Source organism: Haemaphysalis longicornis, unplaced genomic scaffold (genome assembly GCF_048455015.1).
Source record: "Haemaphysalis longicornis isolate Haplotype H1 unplaced genomic scaffold, Haemaphysalis longicornis Haplotype H1 scaffold_9, whole genome shotgun sequence".
In the NCBI taxonomy this organism is placed as follows: Eukaryota; Metazoa; Arthropoda; class Arachnida; order Ixodida; family Ixodidae; genus Haemaphysalis; species Haemaphysalis longicornis.
In genome coordinates, this window is record NW_027526460.1 from 116468985 (window position 1) to 116494783 (window position 25799).

Consider the following 25799-nt stretch of genomic DNA (forward strand, 5'->3'; position numbering starts at 1 on the left):
CGTCAGAGGAAAGCAGATATATTTACATTATTTACATAGAACCGTACTGTGAGCAGCCATCTTGTCGCCTCCCCTAGTCGTCTTCTTCCTCGCCTACGCGTCTACTGAGCTTCATACCAGCTTCATCTTCTTGTTCCTCAAAACTTTCAACATCCCCGTCTGCGAGCAGTTGAGCATTGTATCTACTAACTACTGGACTCTACTCACAAACAGCCGCTCCTCCCAAGACGTCCCGGAAATCTTCACTCAATAAGATGTGCTACGCTCTTGGAACCCCGGATGTCGTCGCAGCGAACGCATAACGGCCTTGACTGGCAAGCTCGCAGCCGCATTTACGCAAAACAAACTCGATCGCCCAAGGACAACGCGGGAATACACGAATCGAATAAAAACACTTAAAAAACAACATCAGGGATGTGCTGTAAACATACGTCACCGCTGGATGCGGGGCGAAGCACTGCTTATGTCACGTTCACGTATGTTACAGCTATCCAGAAAGTTGATACGATGCAGCCTACTTAAAATACAGCAGAACACCGACAGACAGGGATACTTATAACGCGCGGTGGACGTTCGCTACTTTCTTCGCGTGCTCATGACGGAATAACAGACAGCGGACGCCGCACACTACAGCCTTCGACCCTGACCCCTCCAGTATTGTCTCGCCTAAAGTGTGTAGGCTTAGACTCCAATCAGACAAACAGATCTCAGCGGGATAATGCGGCGATAATCTCCGTGAATAAGCAGAATTCAATGACGTGTTGATCAATTTGAGTACGAAGTATTCAGCGACGGTGTTGGCATGGCCCCAAGATAGCGCGTGTGGCTCAAAGTCGTCATGTGGATTAGCTGAAGCCTTACAAGTGGGCATAATATACATATTGTGCTATCGACCATTGTTGAGCACCAGTATGAAGTCATCTTAGACGCGGATGAAGGTGCGAACCATTTTTTGAGAATTATTTTGCTTTTTGTGCTTTTGCAACCGCTTCGCCCGGCGAGCTCAGTGCATTTATTTCTTGCGGGAATCTTGTTTGGTAGGAAAGAAAAGGGTGGGACCTATTTGTATACTCTTTGTTTTGTCTCAGATGTTCTCGATAAAATTTGCTGATTCTCGGTGGGTGGGCTGTCCAGTATATTAGCATGCAGAAGAGATGCCGTTGCAATCAATTAGCCGACTCTCCATAGCACACGTGACTTTGTTGAGTGTCCATTTCACGTTTGTACTTTCCTCGCAGTGCTTTGCTGTGCAGACATATGTTCCGATAAATTTAAACTTCCACTTGAATGTTTGTTTCTTCTTGACTACGCGACAATTTATATATTCTACGGATGAATTCGACAATTACTTTTGTGTACTTCTACATCCTCTAAAATGACGCATCATTAATTTGGCTGTCAAGATTGCGCTCCAAATTGTCGCAATTGCTGAAATGTACATCCAACTTTTGTAGTGCCAATCCTTCGCCTTACTTTGCAAACAAAACGCAGTAAGAGTAAAAATATATTGTAGCGAGTACCGTTTTGGCCTTTCAGCTCTTTAAGTATATCGCGACCCGAAGCAACGCCGGCCATTCAAAATGATTATTTTCGTACCGCAAAGTAAAGCTTGCCAACAAATAGTACTCCCATGTGAGTATTATTTTAGGAAGGAAAATGTACTCTGTGATCCTGTGAAAGTACAGCGCCTGTGACAAATCGCAATGAAATCTCCAAACCTACCTTATACAATATTCTCAGGTAACTTGTGCGTAGTCATGTAACCTTGATCAAAGTATTTTTGCTCCGAATACTTACGTCAGAGACAACCATGTATTCTCAGATGACGTATTCACATCAGGTGCAGAATGTTTGCTATACATTGGTTATAAAGAACCCATACATATTGCCAGGAGACGTCTGCCAACCTTTTCAGTAATACGACTATAACAAAAAGCGTCTATGTCTTAAGTGGTCACCAGCTAAAATGAAGTTTGTGTTGGTTTTGATACAGTAATTTAAAAACTGTTTCAGATTGTGCCGTACTACATTAAGAATTACTTGGTGAAAATACCTGGCTTTTCTGGACTGTTTCTTGCTGGCGTCGTCAGCGCAGCTATAAGGTAAAGGTTTCGTCCTCAACACCGGATTTGATTGCACTTGACAACCCAGCTTCGCAAAAGCACAGCTATTGGCTATTATATAATGGTACCGCATTGAGATTCCACGACGAAATACTAGAACGATAGGAATACTACAATTTTACTGCGGCTCATGCAACGGCGACAGAATGTGAGACAAAAAATGTTCATTTGCGCTTTAGGGGTAGGAGTAAACATATATTTCAGAAATATGTAGGTGGACAGCATCGTTTTCCGGACACCAGGAATGTTTGGTTCAAGTAAAATGTGCTTTAAAGTAGCTACCAGAGATCAGGGAAGAAATTCGTAGAAACGAGTGGCAGCTTGGGATTTTTTTTGCAGTCCGTGTTGATGCAGTTTAGTCAGTCTTATTAATGCAATAGGAAATGGTGAAGTGAGCGTAGGCTTCTGACGGAAGCGATCATTTTTACTGGTTCAATTCCTTTTGTTGGTGGGAGGGAGCTTTGGATGGATAGGGAGTCGGCGCAGCGAAGTACGAAGGAGCGAATAGGCCATACGTTTCCGTTTACTCTCGACACGAACCTTCGCCAAAGCGTAACAAGGCGGATTTGTATCTATCTTTTTAAATAAACAGACATCTACCTTCACCCATATCAGCTGCCATAATTGTTGACCAATCGGCTTGATTGTGCATGTGACAACTCCGAATAACGTTCGGAACTCCTTAGAGTTAAGAATCGACATACAATATCTTCGTGGTATTAGCATGACATGAACGTTATGTAGCACTGAAGTATCACCGGAACAGCTAGAATGCTTTCTCTTAAAACTACGGAAGCCAAGTTAAGCGTCTCCTGAAATCCATGTTGGGTGGGCGTAGTCGTAAAGCCGTGTGAAGTCTGTATCCCGGCCCCTTGCGTTGAAGTACCTTCCACCGTTCTTGATTTGAAGGCACGTGGAATTTATGGCAATCTGCCGCATTAGCCCCGGGTTTTTCCCTTATGAAGCACATAATGCTTTATCATTACTAAATACCTTATGAGGAGGTATACAAAGGCGTACGTAAGCTGAAGGGTATAAAAAAACCGCAGTGATCATATACTGCATACTTCCTATATCAAACGAGAAGTAACCACAGGAAGAATCTTTACGCACTAAGTTGATTATATGCCTTGCGTCCCTTGTTCGATACACTGATGGATTCCTCCAAATTTGTTGGGGTTTAATGTAATCGCTGCGGGGTGCCTCTGGCTTTGTTAAGCTTGACAACTGCCAGTTTACACGAAGAAGTGGGTATACGAATGCAAACTCACAGAGCCAGAAATATTGTAATGGAATATATGTGGTCCGATGGCAGATGGTGTAGCTAATAAGGTAGCGCCAGGCTTTGTTGTGAAAACCCCATGTCTGCTTTGGGCAATTAAAAACCGCATTGACACTTTGATTTGGCACTGATTCTAGGGAATTGACCGACAGCCGCGGGTGCTGCTCTCCCGGTGAAGGAAAACAGTAAAGACCGCGGGCACACCCCTTTGTACCACGTAATACAATTACTGGAGACACCTGTATAGTTTCGTACCCAACAACGGCGAACCTCCCGCGTCCATTCTTCGTTTCGGTTGTGCGACCGAGAAAGATTACGCAGCTATTCTATTTATTGCAGAGGGCACTATAACTTGACGGAGTAGCGAGCGGCGGTATTAAGGAGGGTACCATTTGTGGCAAGTAGTACATCAAGGGTGATGCTGCTAGCAAATGCACCGCTGAGAGGCGACATAAATGCTTAGTACTCTTTATGTGTTCGAAACACTTCCAAACAGAATGTCTAAATAAAAATGCACCAAGTTACTAAAAGGGGCCATTTTCCAGTCATTGCGGCCAACATCATGCATACCAAGCACTAGAAACTCATTTTGAATGTTGGTGTCAGAAAAAAGGCACAAGGCCTTTGTATCCTTAGTCACAGTGCAAAAGCGAGGACATAAATAAGCTAGTACGTTCATTGCAACATCTCTTGCTTTTTGGGGCCATTTGGTGTCGCAAAAGTAGGACACCAGATGATTTTCACAGGTGGCTAAACATTGCCGTCGCGCTTTTGCAGCACCGTATCATCTATAATCAATTCACAAGCAGCCATTTTGTACGTCGACATTATTGCTCGTCATTTCAAGGCCCGTGAAGAACAAGTGTTGTGGATTACACGAGTATCAGGTGAGATATTATAATTTTGGAACGATAAAAACAAACCATTTCCGACGCAATACAACTGCGCAATATTCGTTCGACATTTTTCATAAAACTCTAATACAACACAAAAGAGATCCTTGTCGAATAAACAGCGTTTTTATAATTTTCGCACATGCGCTTATATGAGCCCAAATTTATGCCGCAACACACACATAGGTCTGACTACCAACAAACTGTTCATTTGCAGCGCGGTACCATAAATGAAAAGGCTTCTCCGTGATAAATGCGGAAAGACAGAATATACAAAAAATAAGAAGAAATACAGCAAACAGCCATTTACGTCATCATGATATCAGTTGGAACATTCGAAGTTAAATAAAACTTTTCTTTCTCTCTTGCTGCGGTACAGTAGGAGAGAGGACGCATGGGAAAAAGCTGCAATACAACGAAGCTTGAAGCCCCGTACCGGCAACCTGACAGTATTCGCTGGCTTAAGTTAATAACTACTGCTCTGTCAAGACGAGAACGATGGGGAAACGCGAAGCCTTCAAAAATTAAATACAACACCGAAAGAACCAACGCAGGAGCTATTGGTCCAGAGGAGAACGTATGACTGCGCGCTCTTTATGCGAACACCTGCTTCTTATCGGGACGGTCACTGAACTGCGAGCGGCTCCCCAGTGCTTTACTAATACGGTTATTACATGGCTTTCCCTAGCGTTCAACCATTATCATCGGTAAACGGAGGAGGTGCTTTTTCTGTCTTATTTTGCGGGTTCGTGCACCCCTCTCGAAATCGAAACTGCTTCTACGGTGCCGGAATAGTGCGAATGGATAGACGCCGGCTTCAGAGCGGGAGGGACCCAGGCTCGATTCCGAACACAGGAGAAGATATAATTTTAACACGAAAGTGTTTTATTCGGGGAAACACAAACATTTGAGTGACGTCATTTCCGTCACGGAAATGACGCCAGTACAACAAAGCATGCGACCTGTAAAGGGTGCACCCCTGCACACAGGGTCTTCTTGCGGGGAAGCAACTTTTAGACCCAAAGAGTGTGTTATACTTAGGGTTGTTAGTTTTCGGGTTTTATATTTTTAACAAGGAAGTGTTTTATGCCAGGATAAACCAAGATTTCACTGACGTCATATCCGTCAGGAAACTGACGCCAGTACACCATTGTCAAAGCGACCCGCCAGCAGGACGTCGCTTCCCAAGCACACCCACAAGGCAGCCGCCGACCCGCAAATAATACTTAGCTTCAGATTTTGCTGCACATTTCACTTTGGTGTTTTAACGATTCCTATGACAGAGGAATCAACCACATTTTTTGCTTCACTTCACCCACGATCACCATCATTGTCAGAAAAGTTGGCTTTTCTGCAGTGCGTTCTTGTAGAGCTACAAATGACATCAGTGAGACGGTGAGGGCTTCGCCTGAAAACTAGTCTTTAATAAACTCTACTTCCTTTCGAGACAAGGCTGGGGTGCTCACACGGCGCGGGGTTCTCGCGGAGATGGGGTGCTCACACGGTGCGTGCCTCTCTTGTGTATTGTGCAAATTTCACGCGTGCGCTGATTTGAGTAGTTCTTGATCTGTTAAGAACTTTCAATATTGTCTTTGGTCAGTCATCTGTTGTTGCGCCCTTATCGTGGAGCAGCCATCACGTTTATACTCATTTCGCCAAATAAACTTTGGTGGTAGTAAGCGCTATGTGTGTGTATAGGTTCCTTTTCCGTGCCGCCCTGGACGCTCTTTTGTTTTGACGACAACAGTGCATCAGGCTTTCTCAGACTCTAATGCTGGTTTACCAGAAAGTTATTACACTTGTCACTTATCTCTGTAATTCTGACTGACGAGTGTTGGTCGTTACTGTATATAAAGCGATTCTCCAGACTGAAAGCTGTATATAATGATGAAATCACAAAGTAATTTGTAATATTGTTGCCAGAACTAAAGGAAATAGAGCGATGTTTAAGCGCTATACGACAACCTGAGGAAAAACAATAATATTGTTTGCAAAAGCAATCAGCAAGCACAAAGAAAACAATGACCTGTGAAAATTTTTACATCAGCCCTTGTCGTTTTCTTCCAGCTGTTTTTCTAGGTAGTACGATGACCATTTGCAGCGGACTCTTCGTATACATGGGGTCATTGACAAGGGTAAGAATGAGTTAACGTTAGGCTGTGCTGACATTTTGGTAGAAGTCCACTCAGAATCTCAGGGGACATTGCTTGCCGTGCTGAGAGAACGAAAACAAAGTCTGTACTTGAACAAAAATCACATTTGTCGGTATACATTACTTGAGATACCGCTATTTAAATTTTATCTTTAAGGAAGACACAGAGTTACAGACGTTTTCTGCTGAACATACGGGATAAAGTTGGCTTTTTCTTAAGGCGCCGTTACACACGCAGAACGAAGATTCGGCAGAACCCAGGAACCATATCCTATGTCCGCCTGGAACTCGGACCACTTCGGCGTACAAGTTAGGTAGAATAAAAGAAAGAGGCGCTTTCTCCACGCGTTAAGGGCACGTGTCACACACGCGAGGTGAAGTCTGGAGATTCTTTCGTGAGGATAACGAACATATTGGTTGTTCCGCAACCGTGCAGTCCCCGTCAGTATATAGACCATTTGAAACATGAGGTAACACACACAAGGACGTTAGCTTTACAGCGCCTCGCCCTATAGAATGTCTCGCGCTTTAAAGACACATGAGGCATCGCGAGGTTTCTTTTACGGGCTATAAGAATGCATGATACCCTAACCACATAAGCTTCGCCTAATATTGATATCAACCGAGGGTGAGGATTTCGCAAATGTATCTCTAATGCTGATTGATTGATTGTAGGGTTTAACGCGCCGACGCGACGCAGACGATGAGGGGCGCCGTAGTGGAGGGCTCCGGATTAATTTTGACCACCTGGGGATCTTTAACGTGCGCCGAAATCTCGTACACACAGGCGTTTTGGCTTTATCTCTAATGCTGGTAGACGAGGTTGTGATAAGGTCCTGAGAGGGGAGCACAAAGTCCTGAGCATTGTTTTCTGATGCCCAAGCGACGGTTATTACTCGCCCTGCTGTGCTACGCGGACGGGATGATGTGTAGCGGTAAACACCATCTCCACTGTCCTACAACATGTTCGGCCGTGTCAGTGCCTTCAACTCCTCCATGAGGCTCGTATCGCACACACGGCCGGGGCCTACCCCACTACGGCGCTCTGCTTTGTTTTCCAGGCGCGCGTTCGGTACCACTTTTGCAGAATCCCCTGCTACCGGGCTCCTGCATTTCCGTTTCCGTTTCACGGAATGTGGTTCTCGGCTCGCGCTTGCTATGATCAGAGGTTCAAATTTTTTAAGCAAAGATTCTATTGACTGATGTGCGCACTCACTGGCCTATGCCTGAAACATTCCCAGGAATTTTTTCTTGTTGGGCGCATACGGCAATCACCGTTCGCAGCTGGCGCGGGCGTGTACGCACAAGTGTTGCGCTACACCTCTGCTAACCTATCAAAAAGTTACCCAGTATTACAGGACTACAAGACAAACGCTCCCTATTCCTCACACACCACTTAGAAAAAATGAAGAAATTACGCTGAGGCAAATTTAAACTGGCACTGTTGTACAGCCCCTAAGAATGCATTTATTGTTCTCGACACAGCAGGCAGTCGAATGCAAATTCTGTAATCAATTAGGCACGCTACGCCATATGATTGTGGACTGCAAAAAAAGCCCCGACCTGCTCATTCACGACACATTTATTAAGGTTTTACGCACGACAAGAATAACTACATTAGAGCGTGCTTAGCTACATTTCGGTGTATTTTTACCCACACGTTTATTTCCAGGTTTTTATGATGGCGTACGGTGCATTTGCAGCTCCATACGCTGGCATGTGCATACTCGCTGTCTTGTTTCCGTTCGTCCATTCTAAGGTGCGTACATGGTATTCATATTTTAGTGGTTGCATCTTGAAAAGGATAAATGCGTGCGTATTTTTTGACGGACCGTTTGTACGCTGTAGTTCTGACTTTATCTGCTAAATGCAATGCAGTGCTTACCTCAACATGAAACTGTTGATGGCTCAGAAGCACCAAGGCAGAAAAAAGTTACAATTTCAGTCTTACTTTCTTTAGAAAATGTATATCAGTTATAAAGAATTGTTTAAGTGACTGTTCGGTGAGCAGTTGGTTTTTAATAGTACCAAAGTAAAAATTATGGGACAATCTGAAGCACATTGGTTCGGTGTTCGCAAGCATTCCACATTTGGATTGGCACCAGAACCCTCATAACATTCTGTTGGGGTATCTTTAAACATTCGAAGAGAACCACTGGTCAACAACAGCTGCCACAATACCAACAACGAAAGTATTTTGTAGAATGAGGCACTGGCAGCTGTCGCCTTCAAAACCCCGTTGTTGTTGTTCTTGTGCGATCGAGAAAATGGCGGCCGCAGTAAACAGTAAACAAAAACACATGTGCGATCCTGTGGAAGTTGAACCCAGTTGTCCACAGCTATTTCCCGATGTGCTAACACTGCGCTATTCCTCCTTTTTTATTTATCATATGGTAATGATACGAAATTTATGCTCTTTCAAGGCGGACACTCTGAGCAGTCTAAAAACATTCGCAGTTCAAGAAGGGCAACAAGCAAACGTTCGAACTAAAAGACCGGCTGTTCAGTATTTGGAAATGCCGCATGATAACTTGTCATGCGGAGCCGCCTCGTTCAAGAAACTCGCTCTTGCGGTAGCAATGTGCGTGTCATCTAAACGTGTATGCTACCCAAAGGGAGCTCCCACAATGGCTCTACCTTTTTGAGCTATTCCCCACGTTGTGAGCGGTAGAACAAAAGTTGTTTTCGTCGCTGTTGTTCATTTCTTTCTGGCATATACCCACTTCAGAGAGTGGCCAGGAATCACAAGCTTTGAGGGGCTCGCTTCACAAAATTCACAAAGGTCCGAATTGGCATTGCTAATGTAAAATAGAGCGCGGTGCGTCGTGCCTGAAAGTGAGGCCACGTAGTAAAACACGTGCACACAAGGTCCGTAGAGCGCTTATGTTAGGAAGTCTGTGGCTTGTGCAAGTCTCCTGGCTGCCGTAGTTCACACCACAAGGCAAAGAAACGAAAGGGAAGAAAGATGCCAACACGGTGCGGAAGTGAAGAAGCCGTTCGAAACAATTCGCGCCAAAAGACAAACCAACAAAGAGAAGAGGTTGTCAATACGTATGCCTTCAAAATACGTAAGCTGACTTAAGTGCCGCGAGGAATGTTCCGTTCGAAATGTTCAGAAAATGGGAGTTTTTTGCTACATGTATGCAAGGTGAAAAACAATGAAAGCTTGACTGGTCGATGAAAAAAATGGCCAAGGTTTAACACTTCTACATATAGTTATCACGAGTGAAAGCAAACGCTGTGTAAACAGTGTTTCGTGAAAATTTGTCTTTGTTGAATTTTCTCAGCCTGCCGTCTAGATATATCTACTGAACGAGACAGAGGTTCCAAGCACCGATGAAGCGGCTGCTAAATCATTGCCTAGCCAAGTGGTTCACATGCACGGAAGCGCACGCAGCCGGTGCTGAGCTGTCGAGCGCAGGCGAGGCAGCCGTTTCACCCTCGCCTAATTGCGTGATACCGCATCTGCGATGTTCCGAGCGAGCGAAGAGATTTGAAAGAAAACGGAGCTTACCCGCCGGCGGCTGAATCTCATCTGATGCGATTAATGAGCTTGAAATATGCAGCATAGTAAAGCTTTCGCTCTGAAATTGGAAAGAATCTTGTTTCTCTCCCTGATGCGTATGCCTGGATCCAAATTTTGAAACCCACCACATATGTTCCTCACTCACCATTTGCATAGGGGTCAAACAGCAGTGCGTTGTAATTGCACACGTGGTCGTATTTGGAACGTTAAGCTGTGGTTGGCTGCACGCCGCTCTTATTTTCGTATCCCTGTCTGCCTTTCGTTTCCGTTATTCCAATGCCAACCTCTTTTCCGGCTACTCGGTCGTTGTTAAGACTCAATTTCGTAGCGAGTAAGTGGCGTGGGGCATCCAGACGCTGTGCACCGGGCGCCAGGACGAAAGATGGAAGCAGTTAACTTTCGAAGTGAGGATCGGTCGCCGACGCCGATGATAGCTGTTCGAAAAGATGATCCGCAGAAACGACGGCTCGCTGGCTCATTGGCCGATGACAGATAGCTGACGACGGTCTACTCGAAGCAAACTCAAAACCTACAATATGTACACTTTATTTACATTAAATATATACAACTTCTCATGGCTCATCATCGCAAACAAGAGGTCGGGCAAGGCCCGCGTCGACTGGAGCTCACCGCGCTCTCGTGTCCTCTCTCTCGATTTGTCTCTCCTGTCCCCTCCTCCCAAAACATCAAACTCTTCGGTTTTACCACTGAAACCCTGCCCACAAAAGGGACGTCGCAACTTGAAAGTGAGGATGGCTCATTGAATAAACCACACTTGGTCACTGATTGGCCGCTGTGACAAACAAAGCTAGGTGGGTTCAAAATAGTCACGTAACCAACCTATCTCACTCTCATACAGAAACCCAAACGTATTCAACAAAACACCAATATAATAGAAATGAAAACCAACAAACTGAAAGCAGACCTAACGACGGGAACCGGCTGTCGAGAGGCACGTCTTAACCCTTTCAGGCCTGAATTTTTTCTTTCTACTGAAAACTAGTGTCATACCGTGTGGGCCAACCACTGTGCTCCACGCCGCCAAAATTCCTTTCCTTTGTTAACACATGGGGCGCCTAAATAAGCCAAGTCGCCTACCTATTGACGCATCCCAGCCGCCGAGCCGCCAGGTTGAGACGCGTGACGAACGGAAACTTCACCTAGTAACTTTGAGCAGTGCAACGGTCACAGACTGAACGTCGGGTAACCTCCTCCTATGTCTGACCCAAGGTTTGACCCCTTGACCGACCTTCCGCTCCTGTCCGGTTCGGGGATTCTCGTGGCGGTAATCGCGGTCGTTAAAATCTCAACGGTCCCCCTCCGCCAGCTTCTCAAACGAACGCAAGCAAATTCCCCTTCGAAAGCTTACATCCCTTTCAGCTATTATGAAGTGACTGACGCGTTTGTATGCGTCGTCTCCGGGCCCGCTTGTCGGGTGGACCTAAAACCGCGGCGAATAACAAAAGCCTTCGCAGTTTCTCCTTACGCCCGTCGCACCAAACTCAGCTCGGCCGGAGAGGGAAACAAACACAATACAGGTAAACAAGCTAACCCCAGCAGAAGATATCTAGTTGCCGGGCGGTTGTAATTATTAAGTGAGGGGTGCGAACTTAACAGAAGCGATCGGTGGTGCCTCCACCACCCTGGCAACGATTTCAGCACCGGTTCTAACGCAGCGCATCGCAGCCAGTATCACCACCGACTCGCCGGACGTCTTTCGTCTCCACCAGACCTTTGTCGTTATATATTCTTCCGTGGCTCTCTGTCCCCGCATAAACGGCGAAAGTTTTTGCCGCATCGCACTATTTTGTTGCTCGCACGATAACGAACGAACACGAACGTATAAAGTATGACCCGTTGATTGTCCTTAAAATGGTCTGCACCAACCGGTACAACTATCTCAGAAATTTTTAAGACCAATTTACAAAATCTACCGACATGCTTTAGTTGGTGTATTTGTGGGGGCAGGCTTTCCTGGAATTTCCGAACTGCATTTGGAATTTCGGTGGCGGAAGGAACCTCGAAACACACTATTTTTAGCCGGAACAATTGCAAGCATCAGCTCACAAATTAGCGCTTCAAATCTTCCTCGTCTTTGCAGGGTGCAGGGACGGCGACCCTGCTTGTTGCAATTTATCAAGTTTGCCACTTGACTCTGACAATTCAGAGCGGAGCACATCCCGAAAGGATGCCTGTTTCACTTGAATATTGTCCGAAAAACATTATGAACAGAATTTCGATGACCAACGCTACCAGTTATGCAGAAGTCACAAGGTATGAAAGAGTTGAGCATTAACTTGCCTGATCTACTATTAAAGAAAACAGTCTTTTTTGAGACTACCTGAACTCGGAAATCTTGTTCCCTTTGTCAGCCGAATAGTCCTTAATTGTTACAAGAAAGCCTGCTCACTAGTGAGCTTCTGCACCACTTATATTGGGTGGATAAGTTACTCGTGATGGCAAGATGAGTGTAGAGGGGAAGGAGGAGTGGAGAAAAAGGGTATAGAGCCGGAACGTAATAGAGGAGGAAAAGAGAGAATAGTGTGGTAAGAAGGGTGTTACCAAGATAGTACGGGAAAGGGAGTACTCGGAAGTGACGCCAAAAGGAGGGGAGCCGTGGGTTTGCGCACTGATAAGGTGCAGTGACGATGTTGAGAAGAATGAGAAGGGAGAGGAAGAGAAGAGAAACTGCGCCAGTGATGGGGTGAGGCAAAAGAGAGAAAGGGAGAATAGGAGTGTAATGGAGAGTGGAAGGGAGAACAGGGACCAGAATAAAGGGAGAGGAAAATAGGGCACGTGGTCGATAGAAAAGTAGACTGTAGACACCGATGGCGGACTCTCAGAGCGAAGTGAAGTGGAAGGGAAAAATAGAGATTGAAATTAGGTAACACGGGAGGAGAGAAGAAGGAGGAAATGATTTATACTAAGAAGGAGGTACAAGTATGCTCCAAAAAGGTGTATTGGTGCACCAACGAGGCCGCACTAACACACTTTTTTAGTTGTGATGGGGTTACGTGAGTGGAGTAGGAGGAAGTGAGGAACAGAATGCGAAGAAGAGGAGGTAAGATTGAGAGATAAGGGAAAAGATTAGATCTAGGAGAGCAATGCGTACCGGAAGGGGTGGGGTCATGGGTTATAGGGAATGAGGACGTGGGATTAGTGAGGGTAAAGAGATGTATGAAAAACACTTATTTTAATTGGAGGTGCATTCGAGCGGATGGATTCTCGGTTCTGGTACACGGAATGGGTAGAGAAAGATGATACAAGAAGAGGAAAAGGTGGGGGAAGGGAGGATCCAAAGAGAGCGAAGGGAGTAGGTGGGGGGAGTGGTCGGCATTAGGGAAGGTTGGGGAAAGCGACTACACCACAATGTTGAAAAATGCGGAGAGAGAGGGACAGCGAGAAGGGGAGAATTGAAGCAGGAGGAGGAGTACTATTTGAATAAATCGAGTACGTGAAAGCTTGCTGTGGAAGGATTGAAAAAAAAAGAGAAGGAAGGATAACGAAAAGTAGGACTGATACACGGGTAGAAAGCCAGAGAAGGAGAGGGACACAGGGGATGTGAATGAGAGGATGAAGAGGAGAATACCGTGAGAGATAGGAGGAAACAGACGAGGCTTTAAATGGCGAGGAAGGGCAAAAAAATATCATCTTTTGGAATTACTTGCAAGGTGACAAACGGGTTCGAGGCCAATGTTTTAGTTACTCTACCAAAAAAAAAGAACAAATCGTTTTTTTCAGAAATATGAACATTTACCAGGCACGCTCAGAAAATGGTTTCAACTGGTTCATTTGAAGCTTACGAATGTCGAAAAAAATTCAGTGTTTGTTTCCAACAGCAACTAATGTGTAGATTCAGGATTGGGGCAAAATTACGCGTTTTTCCGCATTCCTCGATATTTGCAGGTTCCTTGTTCAGTAACACTCGGGCCCGTGACCAGAAAGATTGGCCAGTCCTGTTATATTTACGTGGGGTGATGGACAGGAAAGTACCAGTAAGGTTGTCCCAGCTCTTTCGAAAGCTTTTTTTTTATTCAGGGCCTAAACTTGGTGTTCAAGATCAATAAAAGACAGAAGTTTTCTGATAAAACTTCGTAAAACTAACTATGTTCCGTCTCTCCAGGCCTGACAACAGATTTCTTCTCTTCAGACTGTCATATCACTGGGCCAGCTTCTTTGCTATTATTGCTACAATTGTGATCGGAGTACTTGTCAGTGCAATTACAGGTGAGAGTTTGCAGAGAGTGAATAAATGTTCTATTTTGGCGGTATATGAGTCGGATCAGCTTTTACCTCCAAGCTATTTTGAATAGAGCCTTCTCTGATCAATGGCTGTAATTCAAGCATAATATCACTGATTCGTCATCATCATCATGATCATCAGCTTGGTTGTGCCCACAGGAGGACAAAAGCCTTCCACAAAAATTTTTCAGTGACGCCTATCGAGTGCTAGCCGAGTACATCTTTTCCCTGAAATTTTTCTGAGCACATCCCTTCATCGGATCCTTGGCCGACAGCAATTGCTTTTACAATCTATTCGCAGCCACATCGTTTAACGGATGCTCCTCCTATTTGTTGTTCCTCACACACATGACGTGATCCGCCCGCCCATGTCCATTTTCTTCGCCTAATTTCAACTACAATCTCTTCCACACAAGTCTCTTATATAATCCACAGAGCTGTTACCTTATCCCTTAGAATTATTCGTTTGCTAACTGATCAGGCAGCAAAAAAACAATGACAGCGGTACGGCATGGTATGAAAAAAAGGCCCATCTCCCCGCGAGGGGGACTGGAGTAAATGCGTCGCATAGGGAGTGGGTGTATTGCGTTAACGTTTAGTGTTTGGGGAGTTGGTGGTAGTGGATGCGTTGTATCAGCAGCTTCTTGACGTAGTTTGAATGAGTCAAGGATATAAGGCGCGTTCGTAGCCTTTCATTCTGTGTCGGTTTTGTGGCGCAGTGGGAAGAGCACTATGTACCTCGCGTTCCGCCCACAGGTAGTGAATGCGTTGTATCAGCAGCTTCTTGACGTAGTTTGAATGAGTCAAGGATATAAGGCGCGTTCGTAGCCTTCCATTCTGTGTCGGCTTTGTGGCGCAGTGGGTAGAGCACCATGTACCTTTAGTTCCGCCCGCAGGGTCGCGGGATCGAAACCAGGCGCCGGTAAGTATTATTTTTTTATATAGTGTAGGGGGAGGGGTGCGAACCTGTTGTTGAGAGCGAGGAGGGTAGCGTGATGCGGGAGAGAAGGAGTGGGGGAGAGGGCGCACCTGGAACGGCTGTTGCGGACGCCGAGGCACGCCAACGCCGGGTGACATCGTGAGTTAACGAAATGCTCTGCATTTAAAAGCGTTCCCAAACACAAGAGGTAGTTGACGTAAAGCGAAGCTTTGCATTTGTGCTTGTACACTGGCATCGTCAGCCGGATGTTGTTACTGTGGAAGTAGATTCTCTCGTCGGAAGGGTCATTACCACGTGCACCCCCTCGACACCCCAGTTTTAATTCGCAGTTTCCACAGCGAAGACGCTCCTACTGTACTCTGTTTAGACGCCACCAGCTACAAGAGCAGAGAACGTGCTACACGCATGGACTGAGGCTTTCCCGCTGCCAGTCATCTCGCGGTCGCGCGGGGGTGATACGCGGGGGCCAGCGTTATCTTATGTATATTCCCAGGCACCGCCACTCAAGCCGCTTCGCCTGCGCCGAAAGCGAGGTACGCCGAGGACGCAGCGTTATATTGTGTGAGGTAAAACGCAGATACGCGTCCTTCCTCAAAGCAGTACCATTACCACCACTCGCAGCAGTCGCAGCCCCCAGAAAGCGGGGGGGTGGCCAAAGAGATCGTAGCTCTAAAATTAATGTTTCATATAACTATGTAGTAGGTCACATTAAAAAAATAAGCTGCATGTAAAATCGAAAACGTTGGTGTGTTCGAGATTTAGGTGCACGTAAAGATCCCCGGGTTGTCAAATATATTCCGGATCTCTGCACTGCGGTGCTCCCCATCGCCTGTGTCGCTTCGGCGCGTTAAACCTCGCAATCAATCAATCAATCAATCAATCAATCAATCAATCAATCAATCAATCAATCAATCAATCAATCAATCAATCAATCAATCAATCAATCAATCAATCCACATTCAATGAAAAAAACTAGCCGAATTTCAAACCGACAACAATTGAGAAAGAAAAACTTTTAAAAATCAAGTCCCACGCTAAACGAATTAACTCAGACGCAAGCGGACGCTATTTATTCATGATAATTAGTATGGTCAATGCTCAATGCTGTTTGTTGCAAGCTTTTAAAAGACGCCTCTGTTGATTTTTATTTTTGTGTATTACGATATTCATGAGTTCGTTCCCGCACTGAACACGTTTTATGTATCTCCTTCAACAATGCCCTCTCGGCGAATGGAGTAAGCCGAATAAATAAATAAATAAATAAATAAATAAATGGTGGCACCTCCATTCCCACCTCACTGGTATGGTAAGATGCTGTGATGTGGGTCTGCTCGCTACTGGTAGGGGCATTCCATGACTTCCCCTATTGTGTAACCTTCGTCGTCGTTAGACGGAGGGGTGCATTTTCTGCCTAATATTGCACGCGCATGCACCCCTCTCCAAATCCAAATCCAAATCCGACCATGCGGGAATAGGGGAAATGGATAGACGGCAGCTTCAGAGCACGAGGAACCCTGGTTCGAGTCCGACCACGGAAGCGCTTTAATTTGTCTTGTCTTCACTTGCGATCATCATAATGGTCAGAGAAAGTTGGCCGTCATGCAGTCCGTTTTCGGCGGTCTACAGACGACATCAGTAAGAAAATGTCAGCTTCGCTAAAAATTTTCCCCGTGCGGAATGAGTGGGGCTCGCATCAAGAAATGTCTGTTATGGAACAGGACGCAGACGCGAGGCCGTGGCTGAGCCGGACCGAGTTTTTTTTGCTTCTTCCTCCTCTAGCCCCTGATGGCCATGATAGTAGGCGGTCGCCCTCCTCGTCTTCCATAATTCCGCAACATACTCCCACCCCCGACGGTGACACTAGTGGGTAAGTTCAGAACAGGTTAGTATAAGTTCTGCCGTAGATGGGTGGTCGAGTGTCATTCGTTTGAAGACGACAGGTGGCAGTTTCCGCCTGTTTTACCCTCCATCGATGCTTCGAGGCTCGATGCCATCTTCTGGATACTTTCTTGGGTAGGACGGGGCCCCGAGATTTGATTAGGTCGGGCTGTCTTATAAATGAGGCAAAAAAGTTAGTCCTCGAGTGAGCATGTACAAATCGTGTTCGGAATGCGGCCTGAACCTTCTGGTCAGTGGTGCCCTTTTCCTTTTCTGATCGCCTTCGACGTTCCTTTCTGCGTACTAGCTGAGTTTTAACCACGTGCATCTGTATCGTCGTAATGGATCTGCGTTTTCTGTTTTCTAGTGGTCGAGCGGACGCTTGTCTTTCACGTGCTTGAATTCGCTTCTTCAGAGACTTACTGCCGAGCCTCTCGATTCGTAACGCTGGCACACGGGTGAATGTCTTCTCGTTGTACGCGGGACACCTGTCATCCGTTGACTTCACCTGAGTTTTGCGCGTGCGCGATGGCCTTTTGGGTTTGGTTCCGAGAGAATGCGAGTCTGGGATGGTATCTTCCTCACTTCGGCGGAATGGCACGGCGCCGGCTGCTTCGTCGAACTCGGTATTGCTTCTGCGTCCCGCGGCCTGGTTCACCGACGACATTGCAAATGTAGGGGCGGTGTGCTGCTCCGTGTTCTCTTCCGCTGGACACGACGAATTCGTGGTTTCGCAAGCAGCCCTTGTTGCGAATGGGAGTATTACAATGGCCGCGTCCCTTTTCATGGAGGTGCCCCCTCTGAAAGGATCTTGCGTTGGTTGAGGTGGCGACAAAGTCTTCGTCGCGGTGAACGACGTCCTCAACGTTGCCTGAGAGATTCGTTCCTTTAACGAAACCTTCGTGCGACTTATCGCGTATGAGAACTCTTCGCCTTCTTCTAAGTCTGCCACAAAACTGTCAAAGTCGAGAAGGCTCTGGATATGACCGTCCAGCTTTCGAAGTTCGTCTTGTTTTTGTTCTGCCATACAGTGCAAATCGATGAGCATACTTATATTCGATGGTGACGATTCCAAGACCCGAATAGTGGTGTTGGCTAGTTCCGTTATGTCCGCCCGGAGGATGACCCGCGAACTGATAAGTTGGTCGACGACCTGCCTGTCATCCAAACCAGAGAGCGTAGCGAAGCAAGGGTCGGGACTGTCCGATGGGTGGGGTTCATCTCCGGGTTATAGGTGGGGGGTCTGTGTCCAGCACGCCGCCATGGCAGGCACCGTTCAAGGGTGAGGCCTCCGAAATGAGACGATCCGACGTACCTGAGGCCACGCACTACCTTGAAGGCGCTGCGCCGTGAAGCCGCTGGTCCGTCAATCCCGGGTTTCACGGCACCAGCCTTGCAAGGCACGAGCCTTGCACGAGCTGGACAGCCAGATTCAGGCGGCTCTCACAGAAGAGGAATTTGACGCAGACGTGTTGGATGCCATTGACTACGACGAGCGCATCTGCGCCCTTCGCGCGTGCGCTCCGTCACGAGCACGGCCCCTTCAGCCAGCGCAGCTACAGCCGAGTCTGGTGAGCCTTGCGGGAGCGCACCTTCTCAGCCTCGACCGGGCACCCCTCAGACAACGCAGGGGACCCGCTTCGCCGCACTCCCGAAGCTCCAGGTACCGAACTTCTCGGGCGACCGACGCGACCGCCAAGGGTTCTGGCACCAGTTCGAGTCCGGCATCCACTCGAACACGACTTTGCCACGCATCGAAAAGTTTAAGTACTTGCTGTCGTACGTGACCGGCCCCGCCAAGGACGCGATCGAGGGCATCAGGCTGGCCGAAAACAATTACGACATCGCTGTTAAAATCATTACAAACAGATTTGGGCGGAAAGACCTTCTCGTGGACGACCACCTGGACAAATTGCTCGCATTGGAGCCGGTGCAGAATTAGGCCGACACCGACAAATTGCGGGTCCTCTACGACACGGTCACGTTTCGCATAAACGCGTTGGAGGGCCTGGGCGTCTCCCCGGACCAGTACTCCGTCGTGCTCCATCACGTACTGCTGCGGACCTTGCCGCACGACCTGGGCCTCCTGTACCGGAAAAGGCTGAAGGAGGAGCACCAGGACGCATCCGAGGTGTCCGCGTCCCCTTCCACCAGATCCAAGGAAATCAAGGTGATCCTGGACTTTCTCCGCGTTCAGGTAGAGATCCGAGAGGAGAGCGCGTCTGATTGTTCGGTTCCGTCCACGCGCCGCGGCCAGAGGAGACAGCAGTCTTCGCCTCCGCGCATCGATCCGCCAACTGCGATGAGTCTCGGTACCCAATCGCCGTCTTCGGGGCTACACGGGTGTGAACTTTGCAACGCTCGGGACCACGACAGCGCCTACTGCAGAGCGCCAATGTCGCCCGAGGAGAAACGGAAGCGTCTGCAGGCAAGCAAGTGCTGCTTGAGATGCGGCAAGGGCAATCACTTAGCAAAGCAGTGCAGGTCAGCGACCAGTCTGGTATGCGGCCTTTGTTCACGTCGGCACCTTACGACGCTGTGCGACATTCAACGCCCGGCTGGAAGGTTCGAACCCCCCAGCAGAAGACCAGATCCCAGTCCCAGCGACAGGGCGACAAGCGGCACAGCCAACGCAGTGACGTCCGCTTCGACCAGTGCTGCAGGACTTACGCCAGTCCTTGTGCAGACAGGCCGTGCATGGGGCATCGGCACAAGCCGCCAGCTGCTCGTCCGCTTTTTGTTGGATTCTGGCAGTCAGCGGACCTTCATCCGACGCGATGTGTCCCGCGCACTCGATTGTCCCGTCGACGGGGTCGAACGTCTTACCATTGCTACTTTCGGAAACACTCGCACGAGCGCACCTGTTTCGTGCAACCGGGTCTCCTTGACGCTCAAAAGTCAGCACGATGGCCAGCGCATCACATTCGAGGCCCTAGAAGTCCGCAATATCTGTAACGTCACAAGCCCGCCCGTTAGCTTAGAGATTCTCACTTCGATGTCCGCTAAGTGTCAAGTTGCGGCTGATGCCCGGCTTTCGGGCACGTTTCAGGAGCAACAGATAAGCGTGCTGATCGGGTCGGACACATATTGGAAGGTGGCCACGGGACGAATTTCTCGGATTTCTCCCTCGCTAACAACCGCGGAAACAGTTCTGGGCTGGACTGTGCAAGGTGCCCAACTTGAAAGCCTAAGTTCTTCGACCGCGCACTCCAGCGCGTTGTTTTCGTCGCTCGGGGAAGCGCTCCCTGAAGACGCCACCGCTGACGTTGAATTGTCGTCCATGTGGCGCCTGGAAGCAATCGGCATTCAGGGATCATCGGAAAACTCAGGATTCAATGACCCCGCCATTCTCCAGTTCCAGCATGGAGTTCGCAAAGCAAGCGACCGCTATGAAGTGCCCCTTCTAATTCGAGAGCCAGGGCTCGATGTCTCCAATAACAATTATCGGCTTGCAGAGCAGAGGCTCTGTATGCAGCTCAAACGCTTCCGCGGTCAGCCAGATTTACTAAGGCAATATGACAAGAACATCCGCACATACTTTCATGAGGGCCATGCGGAACGAGTGACCTGCGACAAAGTGGATGGGAAACCGAAGACCTACTATATGCCACACCATGGTGTCGTGCGTTGTGATGCTGTGACAACCAAGCTTCGAGTTGTTTTCGACGCGTCGTCCCATGTTCCCTGCCATCCATCCTTGAACAGCGTGCTACTGAAAGGCTCAAAGTTAGACGCAAACTTACTGAAGTTGCTGGTTGAGTTCCGGTGCCATCACGTCGTTCTCGTGGCAGACATAAAGAAAGCGTACCTGCAGATGGTTATTCGCGAGGAAGATCGGGACGCTTTAAGGTTCCTCTGGGTGGAGCACCTTCCGAATGAAGAAGACCCTCTTCCTCAGATAGTCCACTGGCGCATGACAAGAGTGCCATTCGGAGCCACGTCTAGCCCATTCCTACTCGCCGCAACACTTCGTCACCACCTAAAGAAATGTAAAGAGCAGTTCCCAGACACGGTCGCCAAGCCGGTTGACGCGTTTTACGTGGACGAACTTGTCGTCGGGGTCGACAACGCCGAGCAAGCCAAGCGTATCTACGCCGAGTCCAGGTCCATTTTGGCGGGTGCTGATATGGAACTGAGGAAATGGGCCTCCAACCTTTCGTCCCTGCGAACCCAATTCCTTGAAGACAACGTGGCTTTCGAAACGGAAGGAGGGGACCCTTGTAACATGAAGGTGCTCGGTATGCAGTGGGACCGCTCAGACGACAGTGTCGTGCTAAGTGCGGACAATGTCGCCACCTTTGTATCCACAAAGCCAGTGACAAAGAGGACAATGCTCCAGTCGTTCGCGCGGCTCTGCGACCCTCTAGGATTTCTGGCCCCTTTCACCGTTCGAGCGAAGATTATTTTCCAAGACTTATGGAAACTGCAGCATCCGTGGGATTCACCACTGCCGACGGCTCAACTCAATGCGTGGAACAGCTGGTGCGGCGAGCTCAGCTACCTAAGACGCATTTGCTTGCCACGGCATGCCTTCACGATGAAGTACACGGAGCACGACACTCGAGAGTTCCACGTGTTCGCTGACGCAAGCCTGAGAGCTTTTGGTGCTGCAGTCTACGTCCGGTCGTTATCATGGGACACCGGAAGATGGGAAGTGAACCTGCTGCTCAGCAAAGGCCGCATTGCACCGATCAAAACCACCTCTCTCCCACGCCTTGAGCTCCTCGCCTGTTTGATAGCTGCCCGACTATTTGATTTCCTGAAACGGCTGCCGTGCCTGTCAGAAGTTCGGTCTTTCTTCTGGACCGATTCAAAAATCGCCCTGCATTGGATTGCGGGGGAACCGAGCCGATGGCCGCCATTCGTGAGAAATCGCGCGCCCAAGATACAACGTCTGACACAAGGCCAAGGGACGTGGGCTCATTGTCGCAGCAAGGATAACCCAGCCGATTTGATTACTCGAGGCCTTGCCGCATCCGCTGTCGCAGCCACAGAAATGTGGTGGCATGGCCCACATTGGCTCGCACTGCAATCTCAGGATAGGCCAACGGACAGAGAAACAGCTGCAGACGTCGGGGAGCTGCCATTTCTACAGACAGCAGAGAATGTGTAGCGAAAGGGAACCAGTAAACCAGACGTCCGGCTATCAGCGATGCCTACGAACGACTGCCGCGAGAGCCGCGCTCGTGGAGCGAGCCAACGCTGCCCGCCTTGTGGCGCGCTTCTTTCTCTTTATTCAACAATGTCTTCCTCATCCTTGATGGCACTTTGACTTTGCTAACAGCCTTGCAACAAGGCAAATCTTAACAAATTCAAAGCGAATAACGTCACCTGCCATGACATTACGGTTGGTAGCGCGGGTCTACGCGGTAAAAATTCTCATTTCATAATGTCAGCAATGAGGGCTTGCAAAGTCGCGGAATTTCATTATAATAATGTAAATGGTTCCATAGATGTTTTATACCCTTTAAATATTTTAACATAAAAGAAACGTTTTTTTGAAAAATGGAGTGCCACGGTTCTAGATGACATAAGAAGACATAACAATCCGTGAAAAGTCCACAATGAATCCGTATTGGGGCAGCCGCAACATGGCACAGTAGGATTGATTGAGGGACAATATTGATTTAAAGTAGTCTTTAGAAGTGCTCCTAAGTTTGTCATTCAATTTGTTTAGCGACAGACCACTGCTGTCGAGACTACTCATATAATTCGGCAGCTAGAGTGAATATGTTTCCCGAACCCCTGCACTCATCTAATGCCATTGGCGTGTAATTCGTTATTTTCGACTAGCACGAAACAAATGGCATCCTCACCTAATGCCATTCTCTGTTAATGTCACTACATTTGTCGTGTGGTAGGGATATCACATTTTGATCAGGGGTGTAGAGGCCTCTGCAGTGGCTCAGTGCAACATTCGTTAAAACTAAACATGGCACGCCTGCATGGTTTTATCAATGAGAATCGAACTTGCTCAATAGGTTTGCACTGAGACACATTCTATCAGTTTCCCCAGAAGATTGTGTTAACTTTCACTGCCCACTCCCCAAGTAAAGTCTTTAACAAGCCTTTTTGCCTTGAACCTGCTTTTGTGTTTCACGTATTTCACCAAAGCTAGACCTTACATGCTGTACCATTTTGCAGTGAAATTTCATGCACGTTTCTCTGAGCAAACGATTCTGGACAACGGTCGCGTAAAATGGTGTAAATAAGGTATATTTTGTGTTAATAGCTTAATAGAAAACAAGTAGGAAACAGTTGCTTGAATAAATGAATGTAACTAAGGACGTCGTATTTGTGTTGAAAACATACTGATTTTACAAAAGGCTCAGTGTTTCATCTTAGGAAGCGTTCTTGGGAATTCATTTGTGTAAGTTTATCAGTATGTGTGTGCCTCAGAGCTCGTGAACCACTTTCTAAAGCCTATGTATTGTGCCCTCTTCGAACCAGGTGAAATTGCAAGCAAACGAGAATCGCGGGAGTTGTCCAGCGACGTCTTCGTCAGAATGTTCCGGAAGCCGAAGCATTTGCATCCTGGAGAACAAAGTCAGGTATACAGCGGAGAGCAAAGCTGCGCGCAATAGGCACGAACCTTGTCAATTTCTAAATATTTGTCATTTTTTCAGGCGCTGATGGAAAGCTTCAGAAGTTTAAGCCGGGATGTACCGGTTGAAGACGTCGATTTCGTGAACCGGGACATGCAAACGAGCGCTTGAATCCAGTGATATGACCAGTACTAGATCAAGCGCTTTGCGCTGCGGAGTGGCAGTATCAAACCGGGTAGAGTTGGCAGTCGATAATTAGTGTATCAGGCATAATGCGTTTTGATTTTGGATCGCTGATTTTGTTACTGGGCTGAGCGCAACTACACTTTTCATGTGATATCTTAAGCTAGCGTACACATGGAAATTGAAAAAAATTACGGCGATAACATAAAGCACTAGAAGGCCCAACCTTACCCTCTTGATATTATCGAGTGACCGTCAACATCGTCCTCACCTTCATTTAATAACCCTGAAAAAGCCATTACAATGTATTGTAGGAAAAAAAATCGTTTTTTTGCCTGTACAGGAGAACCAATAGCTGAAGCGGTGGCTCGAGAAAGACAGAAGGAGGACAGTAAAGAATTGATTGAATAATTGAATGATTGATCAATTGACAATTTGCTTGATTGATTGCTTCATTGACTGACTGGCTCTAGCGGGAAGGAGGCAAGACGTCCTGCTAAGGAATAGTTTGGAACGAGATAGAAATCATCAGCGATAAAAACTTGGTATGGCAGTTGTGGCTTGAAGGGAATATGTGTTTGGAGCAAAACGAGAGGGAGAGTTTTGAAAGGTCACGCCGCGTCGGAGTTGAAATGGGAAATTGGAAGTCTTCAGAGGATAAATGGAATGTATGTAGGGTGAATAAAAGCGGTAAGTGCTTTGGACCCACAAAAAACGTGATGGTTTTTCACACACGTCAATTGAAACACGTTCACTGACTATTTGGTCACGCTAAGCGGTTGCGCCCCACATGTGCTCCCGCTGTTTTCTGCTTTGTACGCGTAAATAACGAGTCTCTGGCACCTTCTTTGTCTTTGTTATGTCTATGAGTATGCGCTGACTTGATCGACACCAAGATTCGCCCGATCAAGCCTACCAGACCATCGGAATCGACTCCGCCAGTACCGTACCCCCCGACAGGCCGCCAGTTAGGCCTAAAGGCCTGGCTGCGACGCTCATCAAGTGTTCCATCGGCCGCAGCTGCCGCGCACTCAGCGGCTGGCGCGGCTGCCACCCCAGCTGCAAGGAACGACGAAGCGTGAATGAAAGCAACGATGATGAGCCACGAGGCTCTGCCGTAACAGGTTCCCTACGGACTAAGTGCTCCCCAGAACGAATCGGCGACCCAAATGACCTCCCCACAGCACCAAGCACCGCCCTGCATTGACGCTTCAGAAATGGACAACCAAGAAGATGCCGAAGATGCTGAAGGGCACATGGAAGACTCCGACGAGCCATGAACTGGAGAAGACGACGACGACGGCTGGCGACGCGTCCATCTGCCAAAGAAGAAAGGCCTACATGCACAGACAGGGTGAGTCGGACGTGCTACATGTTACAATTGAGAGCACTCAACAAAGTCCGAATAAGTGAAATTCTCTGCCAAGATATAGCCACGGTCATCGGACGCACAGCTCCTCGTGCAGAACTGGCGGAAATGGCCGCGGTCATGTTCGACGATGCGGCCAATAGTGCTAACATTTCACTTTATGATAAATTTCATGCTACTCGCCTCGCGGAAATTGACCACCTCACCGTCCGACATAACGGCAAAGTTGAGACAATCGATGTGGTGGTAGAATTGACCCCTTCGACTAGGAGCACTGCTCGTGGTGTCATACAAGTCGATCCGACCGATAGCAACGAGACCATTCTAAACTAGTTACGCTGTGAACAAGCAGATGTCCTTAAGGTCCAAAGAAATCGGAAAGACAGATCGAGCCGTTCTAACATTTTATTCCCCTACCCTTCCCAAAACAGTCAAGTACTACATGAAATTAGTACAAGTAGCTGAGTACCGACCACTGAGATTGGCGTGCTTTAACTGCCACAGTCTGGGCCACATGGCCAAGGGTGTGTAAAGAGTGTGGCCGCTCCCCTGCCGAGACCGCTGAATGCGGTTCTACCACGTACTGCGTCGCATGTAAAGAAACCAGTCACCTTGCCGTTAGCAAAGTATGCCCGAGTCGCATGCCCAAGAAGGACGAGCGCAGCA

General features: G+C 47.8%; 1 protein-coding gene across 1 annotated transcript in view; it reads left to right on the forward strand.

The window, feature by feature from the left end:
- The window catches only part of LOC144152025 (sodium-coupled monocarboxylate transporter 1-like), a 90605-nt gene extending 66169 nt beyond the window's left edge, over window positions 1-24436 (forward strand). Inside the window, exons 10-17 of the mRNA XM_077683217.1 lie at window positions 2014-2102; window positions 4183-4292; window positions 6366-6433; window positions 8123-8209; window positions 12078-12250; window positions 14100-14203; window positions 23487-23587; window positions 23663-24436. Coding sequence (XP_077539343.1) covers window positions 2014-2102; window positions 4183-4292; window positions 6366-6433; window positions 8123-8209; window positions 12078-12250; window positions 14100-14203; window positions 23487-23587; window positions 23663-23752 — 822 coding nt within the window. The 3' untranslated portion in view covers window positions 23753-24436. The remainder of the gene's footprint in view (window positions 1-2013; window positions 2103-4182; window positions 4293-6365; window positions 6434-8122; window positions 8210-12077; window positions 12251-14099; window positions 14204-23486; window positions 23588-23662) is intronic.
- The last annotated feature ends 1363 nt before the right edge of the window (window positions 24437-25799 follow it).